General features: G+C 47.4%; 1 protein-coding gene across 5 annotated transcripts in view; it reads left to right on the top strand.

The window, feature by feature from the left end:
* ADCK1 (aarF domain containing kinase 1) overlaps nucleotides 1-27052 on the top strand; it is a 129983-nt gene that overhangs the window by 80797 nt on the left and 22134 nt on the right. For 3 of the 5 annotated variants that reach the window (XM_009212045.3, XM_009212046.4, XM_003902116.4), the window contains exons 5-7: nucleotides 2570-2728; nucleotides 15133-15291; nucleotides 23897-24013. In XM_009212045.3, the coding sequence (XP_009210309.1) occupies nucleotides 2570-2728; nucleotides 15133-15291; nucleotides 23897-24013 (435 nt within the window). The remainder of the gene's footprint in view (nucleotides 1-2569; nucleotides 2729-15132; nucleotides 15292-23896; nucleotides 24014-27052) is intronic. The other 2 variants (XM_021941445.2, XM_021941444.2) reach the window with 2 other exon arrangements.

Here is a 27052-nt window from a genome sequence, read left to right as displayed (position 1 = left end):
TATGTGACCCTCAGCAGTTCTACCCCAGGCTTATATTTTTATGTTGAAGTTCCATTGAGAAAAACATCCCTTCTATATCAAACAAAAGTAAAATGATTGAGTCTGATTGGACCAGTTGAGTTACCTGTACATCTCTGAACTAATGCACATGGCCACAGATATTCAGGGTCCTGATTGGCCAGGCCAGGGCCTCACACCTGCCTTGGAGGAACAGGTGTGCTTTTTCTATTTTGGAAAGCTGCATGTTTGAGGTCTTTGGATTCATAGGAATGTGGGAACAGGAAGGTTTAGCCATTTCAAAGGGAAGAAAAAGTTGATTCAATTCTTCTCCAGTGGAATAGTGGATTCAGTCATTCAACAAATTTGTTTGGCACCAACTAGTCCCAGCCGTGTTCTAGGGGGTTGCAGGGAATTCAGCAGTGAACAGAACAGACAAAAGTCTTTGCCCACTTGGAGCTGATGTCCTAATGGGGTTTATAGGGATGATGATCCCATTGTTTCCCCATCCCAAGTCCAGGCCCAAGATAAAGGGTTCTTATGCTGAGAAACTCAGGGTGATTGGGTGGATGACAAGGGAGGAATTTTGCCATTGGGAGTCTAGAACTCACGAAGGAGAGGAAAAGACAAGTGTGTTTTTGGGGGAGCAGGGAGAACCAGACACTGGGAGAGATACAAATAACAAACCAACCAGGATGAAGGGGGCCAGGGAAGCGAATCCCATACCCATCTGTCCTGACAGAGAAGCGTAGGCCTTTCCTCATGTGACCTGGGCCTTTGGTCTGGGCAGGATGTTGATAAATGGGCATGGAGTTCAGTGAAAGCTACAACAATGATGACAGGGCTGGAGGGAGTGATTTATGAGAGGAGTTTAGGAAAGTGATGGTGTAGCCTAGCAAATGGGGTGGGATGGTGGCTGTGGGTCATGTGACATCTGAAGTCCAAGGAGAGGGGTGGAGGGGCAGGGCAGAGTGGCTGCTGCAGTAATGGGGACTGAGGGAGGAAGGGCTGCACAGACTGAATAGACTTCAAAGCATGAGGGCCTAGGAGGGTGGGCCAGGAGAGCAGGCATCTATACATGCTTGTGCGTGTGTGTGTGTGCATGTCTGGACTTTCCAGGATTGTGAGGCTGTACAGAGGCTTAAAGAAATGGAGAGGATTAGGATGTCAGCCTTGGCCAATCTTGGAAAAGACCTTTAGGGGCCTCTTTCCTAGTTGGCAGAATATTTGGATCTGGACCATGTAGGTGTGACCACTCAAGTCAGGGAATTTTATTTTCTTGAGGAATATTGGTATGGCATTTCTAAGAGGGAAGGAAGAAAGAAGAAGGAAGAGAAAGGAGTATATTTTCCACTTCATAGAAAAGGAAAGGCACAGAAAAGGCAAAGGGCTTTGCTCAGGCCTACTTTGAGTGGCATCGCAGGTGATGACCTAGAGCAAAGTTCTGGCTTGCAGCCCTGGGGTCTCTGCTCGAGTGGCCAGGCTGGGAGTGGACTTGGTGACCCACGCTGAGGCTGCTGCTCACGCAGGAACAAAAGGTGGTTGTTGGTCTGGGGCCTCCGCCCAGGATTCTTTGAGCTCCCCTGGTTGGTAGAATGGAAACGTCCTCTGTCTGATCCCTGTCTGGGGCTGAGATACTGGGCTGCCCCGGGCCCACGTTCTGTTAATGCTGGATTGTCCATATGTGAGAGCCCAGGAGGCACAGCGGTGGATAGTGCAATGGGCAGATAAAGCTCAGTTCTGAACAGCACTTCTTTAACCTTTGATGGAGGTGCTTAGGGGCCCGTGCACAGGTATGAGGATGTGCCTTCCATGCACATCTTCTGTCCCCCTCCCTCTATATGCCTACCGTTCGTGAATGCCCAGCAGCAGAGGACCAGGCAAGACCTGATCCTGGTACACAACTGATAAAGCAAAAAATCTGTCCTCGGGGCTGGGTGCAGTGGCTCATGCCTGTAATCCTAGCACTTTGGGAGGCTGAGGTGGGCGGGTCACTTGAGGTGAGGAATTTGAGACCAGCCTGCCAACATAGTGAAACACCATCTCTATTAAAAAACACAAAGATTAGCTGGGTGTGGTGTCACACACCTGTGACCCCAGCTACTTAGGAGACTGAGGCAGGAGAATTGCTTGAACCTGGGGGGCGGAGGCTGCAGTGAGCCAAGATCATGCCACTGCACCCCAGCCTGGTCAACAGTGCGGGACTCTGTCTCAACACACACACACACAACACACACACCACACACACACACTTTCTCTCTCTCTCTCTCTCTCTCCAATCTGTCTTGGGGGCAGAGGCTGCAGTGAGCCGAGATCATGCCACTGCACTCCAGCCTGGTCTAGAGCGCGGGACTCTGTCTGTCTCAACACACACACACACACACACACACACACACACACACACTCACTCTCTCTCTCTCTCTCTCTCTCTCACACACACAGACACACACACACACACACAAGTCTGTCCTGGGGGCACTAGGCAGCCCTGACTCTGGCCCGTCTTCCTGACTGCCTGTCACTGAACTGGGTCACCTTTTTAATCGCTCTGTTCTCTCTCTACTCCCGACAGATCCATGATTTGTTCCAGAGCTTCGACGACACCCCTCTGGGGACCGCCTCCCTGGCCCAGGTCCACAAGGCAGTGCTGCATGATGGGCGGACAGTGGCCGTGAAGGTCCAGCACCCAAAGGTGCGGGCTCAGAGCTCGAAGGACATTCTCCTGATGGAGGTGAGAACCCTCCCTTTCTCCTTCGTGTGTCCTCGGTCCACATTTCCCTGGGATCCAGGCTGCCTAGATGGAACTGGTTCAGGCTGGTGTGGAGTGTGGCCCTTCGAGCAGCAGAGTGGGAGAGGAGAGCTGAGATCACGACAGAGGAGGTGTTATAACAGCTCCATGACCACAAAACCCTGTGGCAGCTTGGGTTAGTTCTTGATTTGTCCCTGGGAACTGCCTGTGATAGTCTCAAAACACACTGAGTGGCTGCTAGCTAGGGGCCAAGGGGACCTCAGGGGAGGGATGTTGTAGAAATGAGCTAAACCAAAGGTGTTTTTTTTTGTCTACCAAAGGGGTAGACAAAATTACATCTTAATTTGTTAAATTGTAACAAGAGGGAGCATGTGGTCAACAGGGATATAAAAATGACATACAGATCACATAGAAATATCTATGCAGGTTGCAGGTTTGCTTCTCTGGTACTTACTTGGAATGAACAAATTCACCTGTCTGAATGGTCCTAGGAAAACCCTTAGTGGACTTTTCTTTTTTTTTATTTTTTATTTTTATTTTTGAGACGAGTCTTGCTCTTGTCGCCCAGGCTGGAGTGCTGGGTCGTGGATCTCAGCTCTCACTGCAAGCCCGCCTCCCCGGTTCCTGCAAGTACATTCTTCCTGCTCCCAGCCTCCCGGTAGCTGGGACTACAGGCCTGGCCACCTCGCCCGGCTATTTTTGTATTTTTAGTAGAGACGGGTTTCACCAGCAGTTAGCTACAGGGATGGTCTCGATCTCCTGACCTCGTGATCCGCCCGTCTCGGCCTCCCAAAGTGCTGGGATTACAGGCTTGAGCCACCGCGCCCGGCCTCCCTTAGTGGACTTTTCTAGCTCTGTGCTCAGAGTAAGGGCAGAAGAGGTGGAGCGGCCACTGCTTGAGTCAGTAGCCATCACCCCCCATGGGGAGGTCAGCAATCTGTTTAATTTGTCAGTATGTCCCTTTCTTTCCTTTTCTTGTTTCCCTTCCTTTGCTCCCTTTCCTTACTCTAGACTCTTATTCTTTCAACTCACTTTAACCAAACTTGATGCCTATGTTGAGGGTCTTCTTCACTCTGTGCTAGGTGGGTGCTGGGGACACGAGAGTGAGTGAGCCCCATCTTCATCTTGGGACAATCCTCATTTAGTGGAGACAGGCATGTAAACAGTCACAGCGTGTTTGCACACTGCCATGTAGCACTGTGCCTGGATAGATGGGGCACCAAGGGGGCTGCAGCAAGATGGTGACTATTGAGATAGCCAGGCGGTGGAAGGACAGCCCAGCGAGTGTGGGGGCCTGACTGCTTGGAGGACAGAGTGTACTTGGATAACTTCAACCTGTTCCAATGGTATGAGCTCAAAGTGGAGATGAGGCTGGGAAGGTAGGTAGGACAGAACACGGGGGGTTTGTATTCCAGGCTAAGGCATAGAATGGTATGCATGGCCAACACTCACTACATATTTGTGGATCTGAGCAGATCTGAGTTTTTTCCTGTAGTCATTGGGAACCATTTAAGAATTTTAATTAGGGGACTGTCATGATCAGATTTGCATTAGAAATAAAAATCTGTTGGGAGTCTGGAGGATGGATCGGAAGGCAGAAAGACTGTAGCCAGGAGATGAATTGAGGGGCTGCTGCATTGGTCTGAGAGAGAAATAATGATGTGAAGTGAGGAGTATAATGGGGGCAAGGGAGATGGATGCGTTCAAGGGACAGAATAATCAGGATTTGTGACCAGCTTTACACATGGGGAGGGGGCAAGGACTGGTATGAATGAGAAGGAGACAAATATCTTAGGTTTCTGGCTTAAGTGCTTATGTTTAGGCATATTTAACTCTATACAGTAGTTCCCCTTTATCTGTGAAGATACATTCCAAGACCCCCAGTGGATGCCTGAATCCTCAGATAGTGCCCAACCCTATATATGCTGTTTTTCCTTATACATACTGATATGGTTTGGCTATTTCCCCACCCAAATCTCATCTTCAATTGTAGCCCCCATAAGCCCCACGTGTTGTGGGAGAGACCCGGTAGGAGGTGATTGAATCATGGGGGCAGGTCTTTCCCATGCTGTTCTCGTGACAGTGAATAAGTCTCACAAGATCTGATGGTTTTATAAAAGGGCAGTCCCCTGCAAAGGCTCTCTTGCCTGCCACCATGTAAGATGTGCCTTTGCTTCTCCTTGGCCTTCTGCCATGATTGTGAGGCCTCCCTAGCCATGTGGAACTGTGCGTCCATTAAACCTCTTTCTTTTATAAATTATCCAGTCTCAGGTATGTCTTTATTAGCAGCGTGAGAACAGACTCATACACATACATACCTGTGATAAAGTTTAATTTATAAATTATGCATAGTAAGAGACTAATAATAAAATATAATTATGAGATATAATAAGAGTGAGGTGAATGTGGTCTCTTTCTCAAAATGTCTTATTGTATTGTACTCACCTATTTTCAGGACACAGTTGACCTTGGATAACTGAAACCTTGGAAAGCAAAACTATAGAGAAGGGGGACAACTATTTGTCAGTCAGGGTATAGTTGGTGAAAAGAATTTGCTCTACGTATTTCAAACAGGGAATTTAACACAGAAAATGGAGTTTACAAATGATGTAATGGCCAAAAAGCCAAATGGGATGGAGAGACAATTGCCAACAGCAGGAAGCCAAGGCCACCCTCAAGGCAGAGGACAAAGAGAAGATGTAGTTCTCTAGATCCCAGGGCCAGGGACCACAGATAGTAGCTGAGACTGTGGTGAGCTTGTTCCCTGGGAGCCAGATCACAGACATAGGGCCCTTCACTTGGGAGTGGGAGCCACAGATGCTGTTTGAGGCAGAAGAGTTTCCATCTCCTCTTGACCCCCAGTATGCTAGTATCCCTCAGTGTTGCCTCTGGGCAAAACCTAGGTGGCAGCAAGTTGGCAAGGGAGCCTGGGAAATGGAAGTTCTCAAGAGAGTAAGGGGATTGGGATGCATCTCAGAACGAAGTGAAATGGTCAATGCAGCAACCACATAGGGTAAAATAGTGCCCTTGGCAGTTTTGGATAGGAATATCCCTGTTGGTCTGGAGTCCAGGCTGGAATACAAATTCGGCATTTATGAGTAAAGATACTCTTGATAGATGAATCTGGGGAATAGTGGAGATCACTCAGAGAAGGTATATAGAGTTTAAAAGACAGCAACAAGAAGAAAGAAGGCAAGGGAAAAAACTGTGCAAAACATTGTTTGGGGGTGAGCCCAAGAGGATAAGTTCATGAATGGGACTAAGAAAGCATGATCAGAGAGACTGGAGGAGAACCAGATTGTGCAATGCTGCTATATTCAGTGGAGAAAAGTTAAAGATGAAAGCACTATATTAGTTATCTAATGCTGCATAATGAGTCACCTCAAAACACAGTGGCTTAAAACAACAGTCATGTGTTTTGCTCATGAATTCGCAGTTTGGCCAGGGCTTGGTAGAGAAACTCATCTGTTTTATGCAGCACTAGCTGGAGTAGCTTGACTGGGGGCTGGAGTGGCTCATTCCCTGGCTGGCAAGTTGGTGCTAGCTGTTGTCTGGGAGCTTAACTGGGGCTGTGGGCCAGGGCCTTAGTTCCTCTCCGTATCAGCTTCTACATGGCTGCTTGGTCTTCCTCACAGCATGGTGGCTGAGTTCTAAGAGCAAGTGACCCAAGAGAATAAGGCTGAAAGTACATCACAGTTTTGTGACTCAGCCTTGGAAGCCACATAGGATTACTTCTTTCTTACTCTTTTGGATGAAGCAGTCACAAAGGCCCCCTTAGTTAAGTTCAGGGTTGGGGAAATAGACTCTACCTCTTAATGGGAGAGTGGCAGGGTTCTAGAAGTGAATTAGAATGGGAGATACTGTGGCAGCCATTTTGGAAAACATAGTCTGCCAGAATTCCTCAACGTTGTCAAATGGGAGATCAAATCAGTAAAGCACTGGAAAGGGTATTTTGGATTTGGCGATTCAGGGTGGTTAGGAAGAGCAGCTACAATGGCCTGATCAGGGTGAGAGAGAATTGAGACTGAAGGAAGTGGAGACTCTTCATGGAGAATGTACTCTTTTCAGATATTTAGCTGTGGAAGGTTCGGGAGAGTTAGGGTAGTGGTCCGAGCAGAGCATAGGATTAAATACTGGGGAGACTTGAGTGGAATTGTAGCTGATGGGGAAGGGGGCAGATTAGGGGATTCGGCAGAGAGAAGTAATTGCTAGATCAAGTCCTGAGGGGGATTCAAGTGACTGGGAATGAATAACACAGGTGAAAACCTTAGCCTTTGTTTCAAGCCCAGTGGAAGGTGGGAAGGCTGGGTACAGATGAGTGTGGGGGGCAGAGGAGAGGGGGAGGGAAAGTGGGCAGCAGAGTGTGTAGCAGCCTGATAGCCTCTATTTTTTCTCTGAAGTGGGAGGCAAGACCATCTGCTGAGAATGAGGGGGTAGAAGGTAGCATTGGAGACTCGAGGTGGGTGAAGGTTTGGAATAGCTACTCTGTGCAGTGGAAAGGGGGCTGACCAGGGCAGGAGAGCAGGGTTGCCGGGTGGCCCTGAGCATCTACCTACAAACCTGATTTTTCTGGCACACCTGTCAGCAGCTGTGGAGCAGCCATAGCTGGGAGAGAACTGGGAGACTTGGAGGATCTCAGGGTTTCCTGAATCCCAGAAGCCACTCCTGAGTCAGGCAGGAAGCTGCCTCTGCGTAGTAAAGCCATCAGGGCCCACTTGGACAGGGAGGACAGCTGTCGCTTTTTCTCTGCATTTTCTTGCTGCCTCCCTAAGTGATGGTTGCCGTAAGGTCGCAGCAATAATAGCAGTAATAAAGATTTGGCATCTTCCTCCCTGAGGTAAGGATCACATGCTTTTCTTGGGAAGCACAGCCTGGCAGGCTGTGTGCAGAGTACGGAGTGGCTCCTTAGTAGTGGCTGAGGCAGTTCTGGGGCTGGGACCCCAAGGCAAACCGGAGACCCACGCTCATACCCTTCAGGAGAATAGCCGGAATGGAGGCCTGAGGCCACCACCCCATGGACTGTCAGGATGAGCAGCAGCACTGGGTAACACTGCCATCTCACTGGGCTTCGTCTCTGGTGGGAAAAGTCCTGCCTGGGTCCTTCTCTGGTGGAAAACCAAGAAGCTCGTACTTGAAGTGGATATTTTGTTTTTCTGTGTTGAGACCTAAATGGTGTCTTATATTTAGGAATGACAATCCCAGAAAGGTATTAAGCATTCTTGGCCTGAAGAATGATTTCTAGGGGACCTTTAGGGCTACCAGAAACTTAGGGACAGAGAGGAGGCAAAGCTACTTTTCTGCATACCCTCTGTGTCTCCTTTCATGCCAACTCCAGGTGTGGTATGCCCATATGCTTCTCTCCCACTCTTGTGCACTCTCCTCTGCCCTGTAATTGATCACAACCTGGTCTTAAGAGGAAAGCAATCTGATGAAAGCAATTCACAGTAAAGAGAGAGTGACTGATAGGCTTAACCTCTTCATATTTGCATTTTAAGAGGTGACCTTCTACATCCAAACTCATAACTACTGTGCATTTGCAGGGTGATAGAGGTCTACAGGGGTGAGACTTTTGAGAACAAGGGGGTGGTGACTACTGGTTGAATCAGTTGGGATGCTTTCAGTTGGCTCTAAGAACCAGAAAATCCAACTGAAAGTGGTATAGCTAATGCTAACCCCTATTATCTCACATGTGAAGATGTCTGGAACTTGGGTCACCTGTTCCAAGGCTGACAGCCCAGCACCTCACTGTGGTTTGTAACAACTCAGACTCTTTCCGTGTTTCACTCTGCTGTCTCAGCTTCCTGGCTTGCCCTCCTGAGCCAGCACCAAGCATAGTCCCAACACAGTGGCAACAGCTCCTGGTGTTACAAGTAGGTGACATCCTCATATTATTTATCAGGGGGAAAAAAAAAAAAAAAAGAGCTCCCTAGCAGAGTTCTCTTCATTTCTTATTGTCAAGAAGTAATGCCCACTCCCAAATCAGTCTTGGCAAGAAAACTGAGACCACCTTGATTGTCTTAAACCGATCATGACTCACCTTCTCAGACCTGTTTTCCTTGAAGGATGTGAAGGATGTACAAACTTGGGATTGTGTTAGCCAGGATGATGGGGGAGATGGCTGTTGGTTTGGCCTCCAGTAGCATGTACCACCCTAGAGTTTTGTGTCTCCTGTGAACCTGGCAGTTTTGTGTCTCCTATGAACCTTCTCCCTTGGAGAGGGGAGAGAGCCTCTAGGATAGACTGTTGAAGGATGGCAGGGGAGGGAGGCTGATTCTCACTAAATGGTGTTCAGTGAATCAGATGGTGTCGATGACTTTGCACAAAAGAAAAAGGCAGAACCAAGGATGTGTTTTTAGCTTTGTCATTATCACCTGATATTGTCCCTTAATAGTTGGGGCAACTCTACTTCTAGATGCACGGCCAGTGACTCTTATTGATTTGAGTGGCTGTCCAGAGCCAGACTAATTGGGCCCAGAGATTGGAACAATGATTCAGCAGGAGGGGGTGAACTGATGAAGCATAGTCCATCCGTCTGCTGGCGGGCTGGCTTTGCAGCAGTTCTTTTCTACCCACAACACTGGGGAGCTTAGCGGGCCATATCTCACTGCCATTCTCACTGCTTGAGGGCAGGGTAAGACTCAGATGATCCCTGAGCTGTGGGACTACCATAATCCCCAGGTCCTAATCACCCTATATCACTCCCAGTTATTTCTCCAGCTTCTGAATTGATGAGGAACACTCCCTTACCCTCTCACCCATAAGGAATCTAACACATTGCCAAGTACTATGCCCTTCATGCACCACTGGGCCCCAAGGCGCTCGGCTATGTTGGAGTGGGACTCTTTGGCCTGAGCAATAAATCTCATCTATTGCTTGATGTCATCTGGCCCATCCCAAGGGTCAAGGGTCTCAAAAAGTAAAAACCCATGGCAGTCATGTTTTTGACTTTTTCTGAGCAGCATTTTCAGTGCATTTTGTCTACCATCTTGTTTGTTTGTTTCTTCTTTTTTTTTTTTTTTTGACAGAGTCTCACTCTGTCGCCCAAGCTGGCATGCAGTGGTGCGATCTTAGCTCACTGCAACCTCCACTGCCTGGGTTCAGGTGATTCTCCTACCTTAGCCTCCCAAGTAGCTGGGATTACAGGTGCCTGCCAGCACGCCTGGCTAATTTTTATATTTTTAGTAGAGACGGGGTTTTGCCATGTTGGCCAGGCTGGTCTTAAACCCCTGACCTCAGGTGATCCATCCGCCTCGGCCTCCCAAAGTGCTGGGATTACAGGCGTGAGCCACGGCACCCAGCCTCATCTTGTTTCCTTACTAAATGTGTTGGTTGAGCAGTGGGTGGCTAGGCAATGTTTGCGTCGGCACAGAATCCGGCAGCGATTTTATTTTTTAAAATATATATTAAAAAGTATCCAGAGATGTGGGCCACCCAAGGAAACTTCACCCTATAAATCTGTTTTCTAAAAAGTGTGTACTTTAATAACTTATCAGAACAAAGATAAACCCCGTGAATGGCAAGCTATTTACATCACTCTGAATTGATTTTCGACTCTTGTTGAACGTTCATTTTTACCAGTTTGGATCTGTACAGGCATTCTATTTAGTGTGCTGTTTTCCCATAGAACATTATTTCTTTTATAATGTACAATAACTTGATAACAGTAACTTGCATTTCCAGTTGCATTTTACAGTTTACAAAGCTCCTTCTCTGCCTTATCTTGAGCTTCCTATTGTATTGTCCTGTGTCATCGTGTTGTGTTGCATGAGGCAGGGCTGCATAAATAATGAACAAGAGAAGCCCAGGTCAGATTTTGTTTTGACAATTCCTGTTTTCTACTATGTAAAATTGGCAAGAAAAGGATTAAATGAAAGTGTGTGTGTAAAGTGTTCGTAGCACAGTGCCTAGCGTATAGTAGGAACTAAATAATGATAATTCCCCTTCTCTTTTGCTATTTTAAATAACAGTCAGTTGTTTTATTTCTTTTTCTTTTCTTTTCTTGGTTTTATTTTATTTTATTTTATTTTATTTTATTTTATTTTTTAGTTTTTGAGATAGAGTCTCTCTCTGTTTATTGCCCAGGCTGGAGTGCAGTGGCATGACCTAGGCTCACTGCAAACTCTGCCTCCTAGGTTCAAGCGATTCTCCTGCTTCAGCCTCCTGAGTAGCTCGGGTTACAGGCACATGCCACTACACCTGGCTAATTTTTGTATTTTTAGTAGAGATGGGGTTTCCCTGTGTTGGCCAGGCTGGTCTTGAACTCCTGACCTCAAGTGATCTGCCCGTCTTGGCCTCCCAAAGTGGTGGGATTACAGGTGTGAGCCACCACGGCTGGCCCATTCACTAGTTTTCAAACTTATGTGTGACTTTTCATTTTTTCCATTATATTTCTGTGTGGCCCATGATTGATTTTTCCTCTTGCAAGCCAATGACCCTATAGGAAGATAGTTTTATTGTTTTACCTTGAAGGAAGTATTAATTTTTGAATATACCTTGATTGATTCATAAGGTTCCAGCTCAAGTAGAGAACTCTCAGGCTTTCTGAAATTATGATTCCCCCAAATTCAGAAGTTATGGCTCTTTCCACTAAAACCTCAGAAACAGAAAAACTCATTTTCTTTGGATAACACATGTGAACATATAATTATCTCAGAGAAGCAGACAAAATCTTTGAAATATTCATTTGTTCATTCATTTACTCATTCATTCATTCATGTGAGTATTCAATCAACATCTGCAGAGTGTTGAGTAGCTGGTAGGCACTGGTGGAAACATTGGTTGTTAGAAGAATTTTATGGAGAAGATGCATTTTGGGAGAAAAATCAAAAAGTCAAATTGATAACAACATCTGTTTTATTTTAGTTGATTGCATGTGTTGTCAAAAAGAAAAATTGAAATGAATCTGCTTAAGGTAGGCTAAGTAGATTCATTTAAGAACAGAGTTGAATGAAACCAGACGGTGAAACTGAGTTTTATGTTACTTTCTTCAGCCAAGAAAAGTCTAAAATGGCAGCAGCCCAAACTACTTGAACCCGACGACTCTTAACCTGACCCCCTCCCCACCCACTGAATTTCAAGGGGTTGGTGAACCCCCTGAATTATGTGCAAAATTATGTATGTTCATTTTCTGGGCTTTGTAGCTGGTATCGTTTTAAAATTGGTGAGCTCCCATAAAGGGGATGGTGACATTGCATAAATCTGAGAACTACTGACTTCTATTCAAAGAACCCCCTTCATATTAAAGTAACCAGGGAAGTGACCCACAACCCACAGGATGCCTTAGAAACCAGTTCGATGAGCAATGTAAAGTTTTCTGTGTTACGAGTTAGCTTACTAATTAGTTACTAGCAATTAATATTAGTTAATAAAATTGACTGCTTATGATTAATGATGTCAGGTATTATCAAGTGTTAATAATAATGCATAGTATTAATAATGACTAATTATATAATTGATTAGTAACTGGAAAATCTTTAATGTGCCTTTCAGTGCTGCTTGGATATCAATGATAATTAAAAATTTCACAAAAAACAGTGACCATACAATAAATGATGAGGAATTATTGTTTGGCCAGAAGCTTCACCCTCAAGTAGAGACCTCACTGGGCTACAGGTAGCTCTCTGTGCATATCCACATCTGGTCCATGGTAATTACCTAGAGGGTAATCAGTAAATATTGATTGAACAAATGAGACAGCCTCATTGTGGCCCCTTTCCTTGCCCCTCTCGGGTGAGACCCTCTGGAGTTTAGATTGGAACAAAATGCTGGAAAGCTTTTCTTGCCTAAATTCCGAGCCCAGAAAGGTAGAGTTCAGGTGACTTAGATGGCATGACTGGCCTCCGCGTGGGCCTGAGGGAATCTCTTCTTTTTCCTGTTCACTTGCTCTGCCTCTGCTTTGGTCACTGCCAAGAGCCATCTGAGGGCACTGTGATGGGATGTGATGCTGGAGGCTGCGGTGCCCAGGTGCCAGGGCTTGAGGCGTACAGTCCGGGCCTCTCTGTTGCCCCCTCTCCCTTCTAGTCTTGCGTGATACAAACAAAACATAAACTAAATCAATTATCATAAGGTCATAGGTCTAGCGCATGAAAGACCAGACAAAACTCAAAAGAAATTAAACTACAGCCAAATGTAATTAAAAGAAGTTTTGGTAGAAATTGAGCATGATAACGCTGTGTGATGATTCTTTTTGGAATGGCATCTGGTACATCACCCAGGACATAGGGCTTGAAAACAAAGCTGTAAATGCCTTGTAGTTAATAGTCTGGCTTTAGATTTATTTCTTTTGCCAACACAGCATTGAGCAAAATGTCATAGAACAGGGCAAAAAGAAGCATGAGACAAGGCTTTTATCTAGGGCTCAGTAAGCCTTTCTGGAAAGATGGGAAGGGGAAGGTCTTTTGGTACCATCAGGCCCACAGCTTGTTAGTTCTTATTGCCATCTGCTGTAGCCAGGGTTAGAGATGGTTGTTCTCAGATAACTCGGACTGTCATTTATACTAAGAATTACTGGGTCAGTCAGTCAGTCTTCTCCCCAGGCCTGGCTTTGAATGCCAGCAGGAGAGCTTATGGGAGATCAGAGCCCTTCTATTTCCCTCCCAGAATACTGGAACACCTCCTATGTCCCTGGTATCACCCTTGCTCACCCACTACAGAGCCATCATCGAGGAACTTGGGCACCCATCTCAAATCCAGAGCCCTGGTGGTGGGGCAGCCTTAGGATTGAGTCCCTGCCCATGGAGGGGGCTGTGGTATGCTATGCACAGATCACTGGGCCCTTCTTTAATTTCACATCATTAAACTGACCCCTGAATGCCAGATAAATCTTCTAAAATCCCCTCTTATCATGTCATCACTCAAGAATCCACAGTGGAGCCAAATTGCCAAAAATCTAAGTTTTTCATCCAGGTGGTCAAATTCCTTCTCTCTCTCTCCTCTTGTCTGATCTAGTCGTGTTTTCTTATTCCAATTTAGTTTTTTATTATGAAATATTTTAGATGTACAGGAAGTATAGAAAGTAGTATTATAAATGTTCAAGCACCAAACATTCAACTTAAGAAATAAAGTAGTGACAGTTACATTTGCAGCACCCTCCCAGTGCTTTGTGAACAGACCACGAGGAACAGATCGGGGAGCAGCCACAGGAGCAGTTGAGCTAAATGCTTCAGAGCAAGGGCTGTGGAGTTGGCTGTGGAATTCCCAAGGGGAATTTTAGCTCAGTGATTCCCTGCTGGGAAAATTTTGGGAAAATCATATAACCCCTCAGAGCCTCAGATTCCTCATCTATAAAATGGGATAGCACTTTGGTAGGCTGAGGCAGGAGGGCTGCTTGAAGACAGGAGCTTGAGACCAACTTGGGCAACATAGTGAGACACTGTCTCTACAAAAAAAACTTTAAAAATTTGCTGGGCGTGGTGATGCACACCTGTAATCCCAGCCACTCAGGAGGCTGAAGTGGGAGGATCACTTGAGCCTTCTAAGTCAAGGTTGTGGTGAACTGTGATCATGCCACTGCACTCCAGTCTGGGCTACAGAGTGACAGCTTGTCTAAACAACAATAGAAAAGGGATGATAAGATGTGTATCTGTGTGCCTCCCAGAGTTGTTGCAAGAATTAAGTTTAGTAGTAAGTAAAGTGCTTAGTTCACTATTCACAATAGCAAAGATGTGGGATCAACCCAAATGCCCATCAATGAGAGACTGGATAAAGAAAATGTGGTAGATATACACCATGGAGTACTGTGCAGCCATAAAAAGGAATGAGATCATATCCTTTGCAGGGACATGGATGAAGCTGGAAGCCATTATCCTCAGCAAACTCATGCAGGACAAAAAAAAAACCAAACACCGCTTGTTCCAACTTGTAAGTGGGAACTGAACAATGAGAACACATGGACATAGGGAGGGCAACAACACCCCTGGGGCCTGTTGGGCAAGGATTGGGGTATGGGGGAGAACATTAGGAAAAAGAGCTAATGCATGCCAGGCTTAATACCTAGGTGATGGGTTGATAGGTGCAGCAAACCACCATGGCACACTTTTACCTATAAAACAAGCCTGCACATCCTGCACACATATCCCAGAACTTAAAAAATAAAATAAAAAATAAGTGCTTAGTTAGTGCTGGACACGAGGGGAACCCTCAGCAAATGGTAGTCATGGTTACCGATGCTGGCTGTTGGGCTATCATCATCTTGGACTTGGTGCAGAGTATCGAGCTTATGGGAGAGCAGGGGCCTGCTATGTTTCCCTCCTGGAATTCAGAGGAGGGATGGGCCTCAGGGGAGCAGTTTCCCTTACTCCAGAGGAGAACCAGGCAGGAAGGTAGGGAATGTCGCTTGGTGTGTGCTGTGGGCCCACCCCGTGACTGGGGTGCTTGTTGGATTTCAGGTGCTCATTCTGGCTGTGAAGCAGCTATTCCCAGAGTTTGAGTTTATGTGGCTTGTGGATGAAGCCAAGAAGAACCTGCCTTTGGAGCTGGATTTCCTCAATGAAGGGAGGAATGCTGAGAAGGTGTCCCAGATGCTCAAGCATTTTGACTTCTTGAAGGTAGGCGGGACGAGGCAATGGGGGGCATGGCGGTCTGGTGGAAGAGTGTGGTGGTATGTGGGTCCCTGCCTGGAGTATCCCTTTCAGGACATAATTGGGACATCTTCTTTCTGAGTCCTCTTACTGAGGATGAATGATTTGTCACTGGTGATGTGCATTAAATCCCTTGAAGGCAATTTGCAAAGAAATATCAAGTGTGATTGTTGACCCATTAGTCAGTTAAACAGATGTTTATTGAATAAACGACAGCTGCAAGACACTGAGCCCTAGCCAAGAATCTATATGCTGTGGTCTCTGCCTCCATGAGGCGTGGGATGATGATGATAATGGCGACGCTGATAGCTAACACTCCTGTACGCTGGGACTGTTTTAAACACATGTGTTTTACCTCAGCTTATACAGTTGGTTCTGCTGTAACAAAATGTATGTGTTTCTAGAAATACTTCAGTTATACAAAATCACACAACAGAAACCACAGAGCTTATGGGGAAAATAGAGTTAGGGGTACAACACTCAAAAAAGTTCATCAGTGGCTGGGCACAGTGGCTCACGCCTGTAATCCCAGCACTTTGCGAGGCAGAGGCAGGTGGATCACCTGAGGTGAGGAAATCGAGAGCAGCCTGGCCAACATGGTGAAACCCCGTCTCTACTAAAAATATAAAAATTAGCCTGGCGTGGTGACGTGTGCCTATAATTCCAGCTGCTTGGGAGGCTGAAGCAAGAGAATCGCTTGAACCCGGGAGGTGGAGGTTGCAGTGAGCTGAGATCACACCACTGCGTTCAGATCTGGGCAACAAGAGTGAAACTCCGTCTCAGAAAAAAGGAAAAAAAAATTCATCAGTAATACAGTAATATAGAAAAGAAGATAAGAATGAATAAAAACCAGTAGCATAGTTTTACACATGTTAAATGGCTAAGAAATACGTAAGACCACAATACACATGGCACTTTACCTTGAGCCTGCTGTGGAAGTGGGCGTCAGAAGGGTTGCTGCTTGTTAGTTTTGTGAGATGGTGGGAGGAGTCCTTTGAAATGGGACAGAGGCCAGGCATGGTGGCTGATGACAGTAATCCCAGTACTTTGGGAGGTGGAGGTGGGCGGATCACTTGAGGTCAGGAGTTAAAGACCAACCTGGCCAACATGATGAAACTCTGTCTCTACTAAAAATACAAAAAGTAGCCTGGCATGGTGGTGCAATCCTGTAATCTCAGCTACTCGGGAGGCTGAGACAGGAGAATTGCTTGGACCCAGGAGGCAAAGATTGTAGTGAGCCAAGATCGTGCCACTGCACTCCAGCCTGGGCAACAGAGTGAGACTCCGTATCAAGAAACAACAACAACAACAACAACAACAACAAAAGAAATGGGACAGAAAGTTGTAAGGCCAGATGTGGGTGACTCACCGACTCGCAGCGATGTCGAGGTGTGTTTGTTTTGTGTATTCCAATGTGGCACGGCTCTGCTGGATGCAGCTTTCTGCATTCCAGTGTTTCTCGCAGATGATAGTACACATAAGCACATCCAAAATCTGCATTATGATCAAACTGTTCCCTAACATATCAATTGCATTGGAATAAATTTGTGTTTTCAAAACAAGTATTATAGCAGAACTGTTCTATGTAATAAGAGACACTTAATGTGGGAAACAATATCAGATAATATGAAGTCGCAGCTGTCAGGGCCCCATGAGAAGTACGGCTTCTATGTGCTCTGAGGATTCAGAAGCAGGGATTCCCATGGCCTACTGGGTCAGGGCAGGCTCTGTGGAGAAGTTGGCACTGGAGTTGGTATTTTTTTTTTTTTTTTTTTGAGACAGGGTCTCGCTTTGTTGCCCAGGCTGGAGTGCAGTGGCATGATCTCAGCTCAGTGCAGTCTCCACCTCCTGGGTTCAAGTGATTCTCCTGTCTCAACCTCCCAAGTAGCTGGGATTATAGGCATGTGCCACCATGCCTGACTAATATTTGTATTTTTTTTTTTTAGTAGAGATGGGGTTTCCCCATGTTGTCAGGCTAGTCTTGAACTCCCGACCTCAAATGATTTGCCCACCTTGGCCTCCCAAGTGCTGAGATTACAGGTATGAACCACTGTGCCTGGCCCTGGAGCTGGTCCTTTTTTTTTTTTTAATTAATTTTTATTATTATTATTTTTTTGAGACAGAGTCTCACTCTGTCACCCAGGCTGGAGTGCAGTGGTGCAATCTCTGCTCACTGCAACCTCCACCTCCCAGGTTCAAGCGATTCTCCTGTCTCAGCCTACCGAGTAGCTAGGACTACAGGTGTGTGCCATCACACCTGACTAATTTTTATATTTTTAGTAGAGGCGGGGTTTTGCCATTTTGGCCAGGCTGGTCTCAAACTCCTGACCTCAAATGATCCGCCTGCCTCGGCCTCCCAAAGTGCTGGGATTATAGGCCTGAGCCACTGCGCCCAGCTGGAGCTGGTCTTTAAGGACCGTCCTGATGTTCTCTCAGGGCACACAGGAATTGGGGAGAGAGATGTATGTCACACCATGTTCTTCCAACACATTTGTTGTTCCTGAGGTGTATGCCTGTTTACACAGGGTTACCCCCTTTTTCCCAGCAGTGCAGGGCTTAGAGGGCTCTTCTGGTTGTCTACACTGAGCTTGGCTTCCAACTCTAGGAGAGATCACCCTTCCCTCTTCCTCAGCAGGCCTGGGGAATGCAGGAGAGGGGTCACCAAGCCCTCAGCAGCTCCATGTGCAGGTTCCAGAGCCAACAGTCAAGCCGTGCTATTCTTGGGGAGGATGGCTCAGAACATTGGATCAGGGAGAGGGGACACTATCGTTCTTGACTAAGGTGTCCTTGTGGCTTTTGAAGACGTCATGAGAAATGGAGGAAGTGTTTATACTTTTGCTCTCCCGATTGACTAACAGGGATGGAGCGACTGAAGATGTGTCTATTCTAACCACTTGAGAATCCACAGGAGGAAGAACCACAGCTGTGGTGATCAGTGCAGTGTCTTGACACACTGACTGTGGAGGAAGATAGAGCCCAAGAAGAAGTTTAGCTGAGTGTGGTGAGGGTCGGGTCTGTCTCCATTCTCACAATATGCTTGACTGGCATTTTGTTGGCTGCCATTGTACATGTGGATGTACAGACCCTCTTGTGTGCGTAAATCCAGGAGTGCAGCCTAGGTCTGGTGTCACTGTCCCAACCTTGGAGCTCACACCACCAGTTCAGTGAAAACTTGGCTCTTTTAGACAAGTGATAATGTTAACTAATTAATATAATGCTATAGAGTCTAAGACATGCTTCTACTGCTTATCCCATTTCTTTTATTCCCGAGCTTGTTGCTGTACTGGGAGCTGGGGTTTGTCCCTGCTCTGGAAAACTTCTCATCTAGTGGAGGGACAGATACAGCAACGTGTTGTTGTAGTGCACGTTTGTTAGCACCGTGACAGGCATTCGTCTGTGTTTCTGTGGATTCCTAACAGGAAGTACGTAATTCTACTCAGGGTAAAGGGCTCCAGTGAGTGCTTCTAAGAAGTATTGACTCTAGGTGATATATATTGAATATCTCTTCTTCATCAGGAGCTGCTGCATTGAACACTCTGCAGGTACTGTGGTGTTGAGTCCCTCTAGCAGGCATCAGCCCATATTGCAGAGGACAGTTTAAGTAGAGGAGCTAGGGCAACATCCCAGATTTTCTGACTTCAAGTGTAGTGCTCCTCTCAGGATACTCTGCTGCCTTTTACCGGCAGGGGTGCCCCTCAGAGCCAGAACTATGTGAGCCAGACAGAACCATCTCCTCCACTGTTCCCATGGAAACAGCAAAATTGTCCCCTGGCTGGGGCCAACTGGCAAGTGCCAGACCAAGACATGCAATAATAACAATAACACACACAGTTTTCAGATGAGGATGCCAAATGGGTAAATAATGAATATACCAATTTGACCTGCTGTTTCCAAAACTTGCACACCCTTCCTAAGACAGTGGTGGAATTAAGGCTCTTGAGTAATTAATTTTCCCTAAACACATAACAAGCGGGAAGTGAATTTTGCACTGTGAACCCAGTTCAGCTCTTAAAACTGGAGATAGATTGCTTTTGCACACTGGCTCCCCATCACAACATCTGTGCATAATTAAGCCTCCGCAAAGAGTTTACCTCTCAGTGTGTGAGGCATCTTCTGGTGCTTATGTGGGGTTTAAGAACCTCAGCCCTGTGCTATAAATCTGCCAGCCTCAGACAAGCACTGAATGCAAATATGGTGTCAGGGGGACTGGGAGAGGGTGAGGGGACAGCTAGGCTGAATGGTTAAAGCCAGGCTTAGTGGATCTGGCAGTAGAGCGTATGTGCTAGGGGAAGGAAACAGGACAAGTGATAGGGTTTCTGACTCACCTGGGGGACAACTGGGGACAAGGTGGCAGGGGAGAAGCTTTGTAACCACAGGGTTTGGGACTGGAAGTGATGAGAGCATTTCTATGTGTGTGGAGGTGGGGATAGGTGTGCAGGGCCATGCCAGGGTTCCTTCGTGTGAGGTAAGGAGCCCAGGACTCTAGAAATTGTGGACAAACCCTGAGGAGATGTGCTTGCTTTTTGGGAAGTATGATAGCTTCCCATGAATCTCAAAGATTAGGAACCACTGATGTATAGTAATTAATATATTACTTTTTTTCTTTTTTTTCTTTTTTTTTTGCAGTGTGCTTTGTATGTATTTACTCTTTAATCCCTACAACAGCCTCACAAGGGAGGTGCCATAACCAGCCCCATATCATCAGCTGGGAGACTGAGGCCCAGAGCGATCAACCCTTTGCGCAGGGTCACAGGGCTCACCACTAAGGGGCAGGGAATAGAGGTAGCCTGCTCCAGAGCCTGCACGTTCCCGCTCCGTGTAGTTCTACTTTGTGGGGAAGATGTGAATTTCAGTGAACTGTCTAGAGCATAACTCTCAGCCCTGGTGTGTATCAGAGCCCTCTGTGAAACTCCATGTGGCCGTCATAAGAGCAATCAATGTTTTTTCCAGCAGCTGCTAGTGTCTAGTTCCGTGTTGAGTGCCAGTACTCTGCTCATAGTAGTAGGAAATGGGGGCGGGGGTGGGGTCGTGCTTCCACTGTAACCATTATCACCATGTTTTTGGTGGGGAAACTGGTGTTCAGAGAGGTTATATAACTTACCCACAGTCACACAACTTTTAGATGGCAGAGCTGGAGCTCCAGCCAGCGGCCTCAGTCCAAATATTCCAGTCTGACTCCAGGTCTCCAGGCCTTCTGCTGTGCTGGACTCAGGCTCCAGGAGGACCGTGGGCCCAGGATGATGGGCGCTGTCTCAGACAAGCCAGGCACAGCCTGCTTCATGGGCACATTGACCAAAGCATAGAAACAAAGCAGAAATGTGAGGTCAGGGCCAGACTGTGAGGCTGAGGCCCAGGGTCTTGGGCTGGAACTTCCCTAATCGTCACCCTCCTTCTTGGGGGTCCAGATTGGCATCAGTGTGGGAGGCCAGAGGAGCCCACAGGAGGGAGGCCTCTGCTCTGTGACAAAGAGGTAGACCCTGGACCCAGGGGTCCTAATGGTCAGGATGTGACCCTGCTGGTGGGGCCACTGAGCACCCTGGCCATGAGCTTCTTAGAGTTTCATTTTGCTTTGTTTGGGGGTGGGGTGGGGAGTGTGGGGTGCTTATTGACTCTTTCAAATTTCTCTTTTTTGTTTTTTCCTTCCTTGACGGAAGAAGCATAGGACAGGAAATGTGGGCGCTCACTTCACCCCACACCCCCAGGTCCTCCTGCCCATCTGGTGATGTAGGGGCAGCTCACTTTTTTAACTAAGCAGGAGCAGTTTGGCATTTTGCAGTCATTTCCATGTTATGTCTGTCCAGGGGCACCTGGGGTTCTGAAGCTCCCATGACAAATTCCGCTGTTTCCCAGGTTTGATATTTTAGTCATTTCAGATTTAAGCAGCAGAAGCAAGGGGCACATTCTGTGGTTAGACTGGAATGGTGATGTCTGCAGGGAGACCAGAGGGGGAAACCCCAGTACACCCAGGACCCTGATGCACAAGCACAGGGAAGCTCCAGCCTGGGGGTTTTCTGTTTCCACCTGTGACTCTTTCCTAGTGGTTTTGTTTGTTTGTTTGTTTGTTTTAAAGATGGAGTCTTACTCCCTCTGTCACCGTGGCCAGAGTACAGTGGCGTACTCTTCACCCACTGCAACCTCCGTCTCCCAGGTTCAAGCGATTCTCCTTCCTCAGCCTCAGTGATCTGCCCTCCTCGGCCTCCCAAAGTGCTGGGATTACAGGCGTGAGCCACCACGTCCAGCCCCTCACTGTTTTTTAAGCTGCCTCTGATGGGCCTGGCTAGAGATTTGACCTCTTGTCTCCAGAGCCTTAGGGGCCCACTGTCAAACATAGGTTTCCAAACAAACCCAAGGGAAGAATTTAACCCGAAACTATGTCTCATTCATTTGGAAGCCATGAACAAAAACAACAGGCAGGGCATGGTGGCTCACGCCTGTAATCCCAGCACTTTGGGAGGCTGAGGCAGGAGGATCTCTTGAGTCCAGGAGTTCGTCGCTGCAGTGAGCTATGATGATGCCACAGCATTCCAGCCTGGGTGACAGAATGAGACCCTGTCTCTAAAAAAAACCAACAAAGCAACAATAACAAACATGCACTCACTTTTTTAAAAAGAAACTTTGAAAAATGCCAAGCAAGTCTGAATTTTAAGTTCAAAGTAACAGTTTTACAGATTTCTCTATTGGCCCAGATTTTCAAATGGCAGAAACCGCAGGCAGGCAGCAAACCAAAATAACACCTTGCTTTCTTTTGGAAACTTTGTTCCAACTAGAGCATTTCACTTGTATGTACAGCCTCCATTTATCCTCAGAGCTCCTTACTGAGCTAGGGCAGAAACAATTCTGCTTTCCAGCGAGGAAGACTGGGATGTAAAGGAGTTAAGTGGCTAGTCTAAGACACAACAGTATTAGCAGAATTAAGAACAGGAATTAAAGATTAAGAATTAAGGACTGGTGACTTGAGGGCCACTATGTTATTGCTAGATGAATTTGGGTGGTCAGGGTAAAGGAAAATCTTACTCTCCAAAACGTTTGAAAAAGCTGCCCATGTTTCTTTATTTGTAAGAGGAAATAAACTCCTCACAATCTGGGGGAGACTTGGCATGCTGGAAGCCCAGTAACTCCTCCCTCCTGGCTGTGGGGGTACTGGTAGCTGTCCCTTGCTCACATGGCAGTCTGGTTGCATTCCAATCTTTTGCCCGCTCCTGGAGAAATCTGTTCTCTTTTTGGCTTTTGAGTGTTGTGAGAGTCAGAGAGGGTTGGAGAGTGTATGTTAGTAATGCATTTGTCTGTAGGCAACTGAAAGCCTCATTTAGAATGCCTTGAACAAAAGAATTCGTTGTCTTCACATAGCAAGAAGGTTTGCAGTGGTTGCCTACTGATACATGGTTTTGGTGGTTTGACAGTATCAGAGCTGGCATCTCAGTTCTTTATAATTTTTTTTATTTTTCCTCGTTGTTGCAAGATGGCTGCTATAGCACCAACAATCACATTCACGTTCACTTTCAAGGCAGGAAGAGAAATGGAAGAAGAGTAGCACTATGCAAATACCCCCCCTTTTTTTTAATCAAGGAAATAAAAACCTTCCCAGAATTCCCTAGCAGGTTTCCGTTTATGTTCATAAGTCAGAACTGTATCACATGTCCATACCTACTATAAAGCAGGCAAGGAAAGTAGGTTTTTTAATTTGTTTGTTTGTTTGTTTTCAGACAGGATCTTGCTGTGCTGCCCAGGCTGGAGTGCAGTGGTGTGATATATAAGGTCACAGCTCACTGTGACTTTGACAGTGATCCTCCCACCTCAGCCTCCCAAGCTGGGATCACAGACACGCACCACTATGCCTGGCTAATTTTTGTATTTATTGTAGAGACGGGGTTTCGCCATGTTGCCCAGGCTGGCCTTGAACTTCTGAGCTCAAGCAATCCACCTGCCCCGGCCTCCCAAAGTGCTGGAATTACGGGTGTGAGCCACCCCACCTAGCCCCAGTATTTTGTTTTTTTCATCCCTAGGGAAGAGCAGGATTGGGAATAGATGTTGGGTTAATATCCAACGTTGTCTGCCCCAGGAAACATGTTTTCCTACAGGAAACAGGCATGAGAAACAAAATTTATCATCTGGTCAAAATTCAGTCATTTGCTTAATACACACAATGCACCCATTACCCAGGTGAAATATTGGAGGCAGAGGGAGGAGCCCGAAGTGGGCCTGGTGGTGGGATGGGGAGAGGAAATATCCTTAATAGCAATGCCCAGGTATGAGGCGTTCCACGTTCCAACATTTTCCTCCCAAGTCCCAATTTTAGTTTTGGCTCTTAACAGTGTTAGAAGGCACTGAGGAGAGTCGGCAAAGCCGGTTTCTAAAGGAGTGGGTGGAGGCCTGCTGAGCAGAGGTGGAGTAGCTGGCCTCCCTCTTGGCCTGACTGTCCCATCCCCACTGTCAACACTGAGGTCCCTCCTGGGCCTCTTCTCCCTTGCTCTGGGAGGAGCCTCTGTTGCTGTCTGGCTTGCTGTGCCACATTGTCGTCCTTGCCCGACTCCCAGCCTCCCCAGACCATCTGACCTGTCCCTTCCTATCCCAGGTCCCCCGAATCCACTGGGACCTGTCCACGGAGCGGGTCCTCCTGATGGAGTTTGTGGACGGCGGGCAGGTCAATGACAGAGACTACATGGAGAGGAACAAGATCGACGTCAATGAGGTGAGGTCAAGAGCTCAGGGCTGCTGTGCCAGGGAACGTGGGCTTGGTCGAGGCTGCCCAGGAAGTGCCTGTGTGTCCAGGTGAGGCCTCAGAGTCTGGCCCCCCTGTCTTTAATGGGGCCCATTGTCTGGAGAATTATAAACTTTGAGCAAGAAAGATTCTTTCAGGTCATTTAGGCCAACCCTGTGCACATGGCAGCCTGCAGGGGCATGCGGAGCCCCTTCTGCCATTACCTGCTTTTCGTTTGCACCATCTGAGGCCCACAAAGCTAAGCGGCCACAGAGAACAATGATGCAAAATCAGTGGGACTTAATCCTTCTGGCTCTGTGGGGCCTGTCCGTTGTCTCTTCCCTCTTCCTGTCCTCCCCTCTCCTTCCCACTTCCCAGATCTCAAGGGATCAGGCAAAAAGGGAACAGCAGCAGCCAACTGCATCAGCCTCCTAAAGCAGGAAAAAAGAGGTGGGCTTTGTGTGTCCCCCCTTCCATCCCCCTTGTCCCAGGGAATACTGGCCAGTGGGTAGGACCTGTCCCCCAGTTTCTGCTTCTTGGTTGCCACAGGCTCCCACAGGAATGGGTGGAGTTGTACTTTTTCAACAACATTCATAATTTCATTTTTATGTTTTTGGAAACGGGACCTTGCTCTGTTGCCCAGACTGGCATGCCCAGACTGCACAAATCATAGCTCACTGTAATCGGGAACTCCTGGGCTCCAGCAGTCCTCCCACTTTGGCCTCACAAAATGCTGGCATTACAGGTGTGAGCCATGTGGCCAGGCTCAACATTGATCGTTTTAAGAGTGTCTGCTGTATGCTAGGTATAGGGGCTCACAGGAGGACCAGACCCAGTCCCCAGAGCTTAGCATTAGAATCAGATACACATCTAAATCCTTCCTACTGTATCTCAGGCAGCGAGAGGGTGTGAGCAGAACCCCAGGGAGAGTGAGGAAGAGGCACTGAGGCCTGCCACAGGTTGGTGTCCCCAGCAGGATGAGTAGGAATTTTCCAGGTAGTGGCTTTGCAAGAAGGGGAAGGGAATGGGTGAAGTTTGGCAGGGCTGGGGCAGGGTTCCTTGGGGTGTGTGGGGAGATAAGGTAATGGTCTAGGGTGTGACCTCGAGGCACTGTGGAGTTACTTCAGGGTTTTGAAGAGTGCAGCAACATGTTCTGCGCTCTGGGGTGGAAGGAAGGAAGGAGGGAGGGAGGGAGGGAGGGAAGGAGGGAGGGAAGGAAGGAAGGAAGAAAGGAAAGGAAAGGAAAGGAGAAAGGAAAGGAAAAAGGAAAGGAAAGGAAAGAAGGAAGGAAGGAAGGAAGGGGCCCACACCCAGTGAAGGTGAATGCTTTTTTACCTTTTTTTTTTTTTTTTTTCCTGAGATGGAGTTTTGCTCTTGTTGCCCAGGCTGGAGTGCAATGGCACAATCTCAGCTCACCGCAGCCTCCGCCTCCTGGGTTCAAGTGATTCTCCTGCCTCAGCCTCCCAAGTAGCTGGGATTATAGGCATGTGCCACCATGCCTGGCTAATTTTGTATTTTTAGTAGAGACAGGTTGGTCTCTTTAGTTGGTCAGGCTGGTCTCGAACTCCTGACCTCAGGTGATCTGCCTGCCTCGGTCTCCCAAAGTGCTGGGATTACAGGTGTGAGCCACCACACCTGGCTGTGAGTGCTCTTCTCTATTCTACTCCCCATGTCCAGGGGTCGTGAAGACTATGTGAGTTAGGGTACAAACAGCGCTGAGCACAGTGCCTAGCGTGTGGCTAGCGTTCCAGAAGAGTAGCTGGGTGGTGCTTGTTGATTTCCTTATGTTATCTTCGGGCTCTGCTCTTTCTTTCTCCTTTTACCATTAGCGTTTATTGCATGCCTAACTCCCTGTGTCAGGCCCTTTTCTCCATAATAAACTTACGAGGGTGGTCTCATTGTCTCTATTTTGCAGACAAAGAATCAGAGACTCAGAGAGAGAAGGTCACACGGCTTAGTAGAGGTGGGATTGAAACCCGGGTCTCCCTGATTTCACTCTTCCTGTTAGGCCACAAAGGAGGGGCCACATCAAAGTGCACAGAGCTGCTGCCAGGAGCTTGGCCGAAACGTTCGCTGTGGCTGGCTCAGGCCTTCTAGGAAAGCTGTTGTCCCCTGACTTAGGGAACAGTGCTTCAATAACCCATTCGAGGGCCTTGGTGGGTGTGTGGGGTATAGGCAGGCTACACCGAAACAGATAGCACCCTGCTTTCCCCAGGGCAGCTTCGCTAATGCCTGAGCTTCCTATTGGGCTTTTCTGGAAGAGTTCTGCTGCTTGGAGGGAAAGGGACGAGAAAAATAATTCCTCCTTCTATTTTACAGATGGGGTGAAAAGTTCTGAGAGAGAGCAAGTGTCTTCCCTGAGGTCACTTGGCCAGTAACACAAGTAGGGGCTTCTGACTCTGCTGCCTTCACTGGTGGCTTCTAGGCTGGTACATGGGAGGCGTTCAAGCAGAATACAGTCTTTGGTTCCAGTGGTGAAGGGATTGGATGGGATGGGAGGCCACCTCTGGCTTTTCCTGAATGGCCTTAAAGGGAAATAGGGTCTGTCGCCTGCTGATCAGGAAATATCCCAGAGGCCTCACCCCTGCCAGGTTCCTGGCATTTACTTACTATCAGCTGTGGAGGCATTTTCATTCCAGCAGCACCCTCAAGTCCATTAATCTCTTTGGAGCCAGTGAGCCCAGAGCTGTAATGCCATTTAATCAGAGGCAATGCTGATTTTCAAAACAAATGCAAACACAGAAAGGTGCGCTCTAGTGTGGTTGTTTGCTTATGGCTGAGCGCGGTGCCTGGCTGGAGGGGGCAGCTAGGCTGGAGCTGGGCAGTAGGAGCTGGGCAGGGCGTGCCCTCTGAGGCTTGGTCTCATCTGCTCCTGCCTCCCCGCCCTTTTGATACCTTGTAGACAAAGCCAGTGGTCTGTGCAGAGCAGATCCTTGGTAGACATCCTTTCATCAGTGAACGGGTGAATAAACCAGCCTCACACCCTAGATTGGCCCTTACCAGGCAGACCTGGGCGAGAGTATCGGTTGT

Source organism: Papio anubis, chromosome 7 (genome assembly GCF_008728515.1).
Source record: "Papio anubis isolate 15944 chromosome 7, Panubis1.0, whole genome shotgun sequence".
NCBI lineage: Eukaryota > Metazoa > Chordata > Mammalia > Primates > Cercopithecidae > Papio > Papio anubis.
This window is presented reverse-complemented; position numbering and strand designations above follow the sequence as displayed.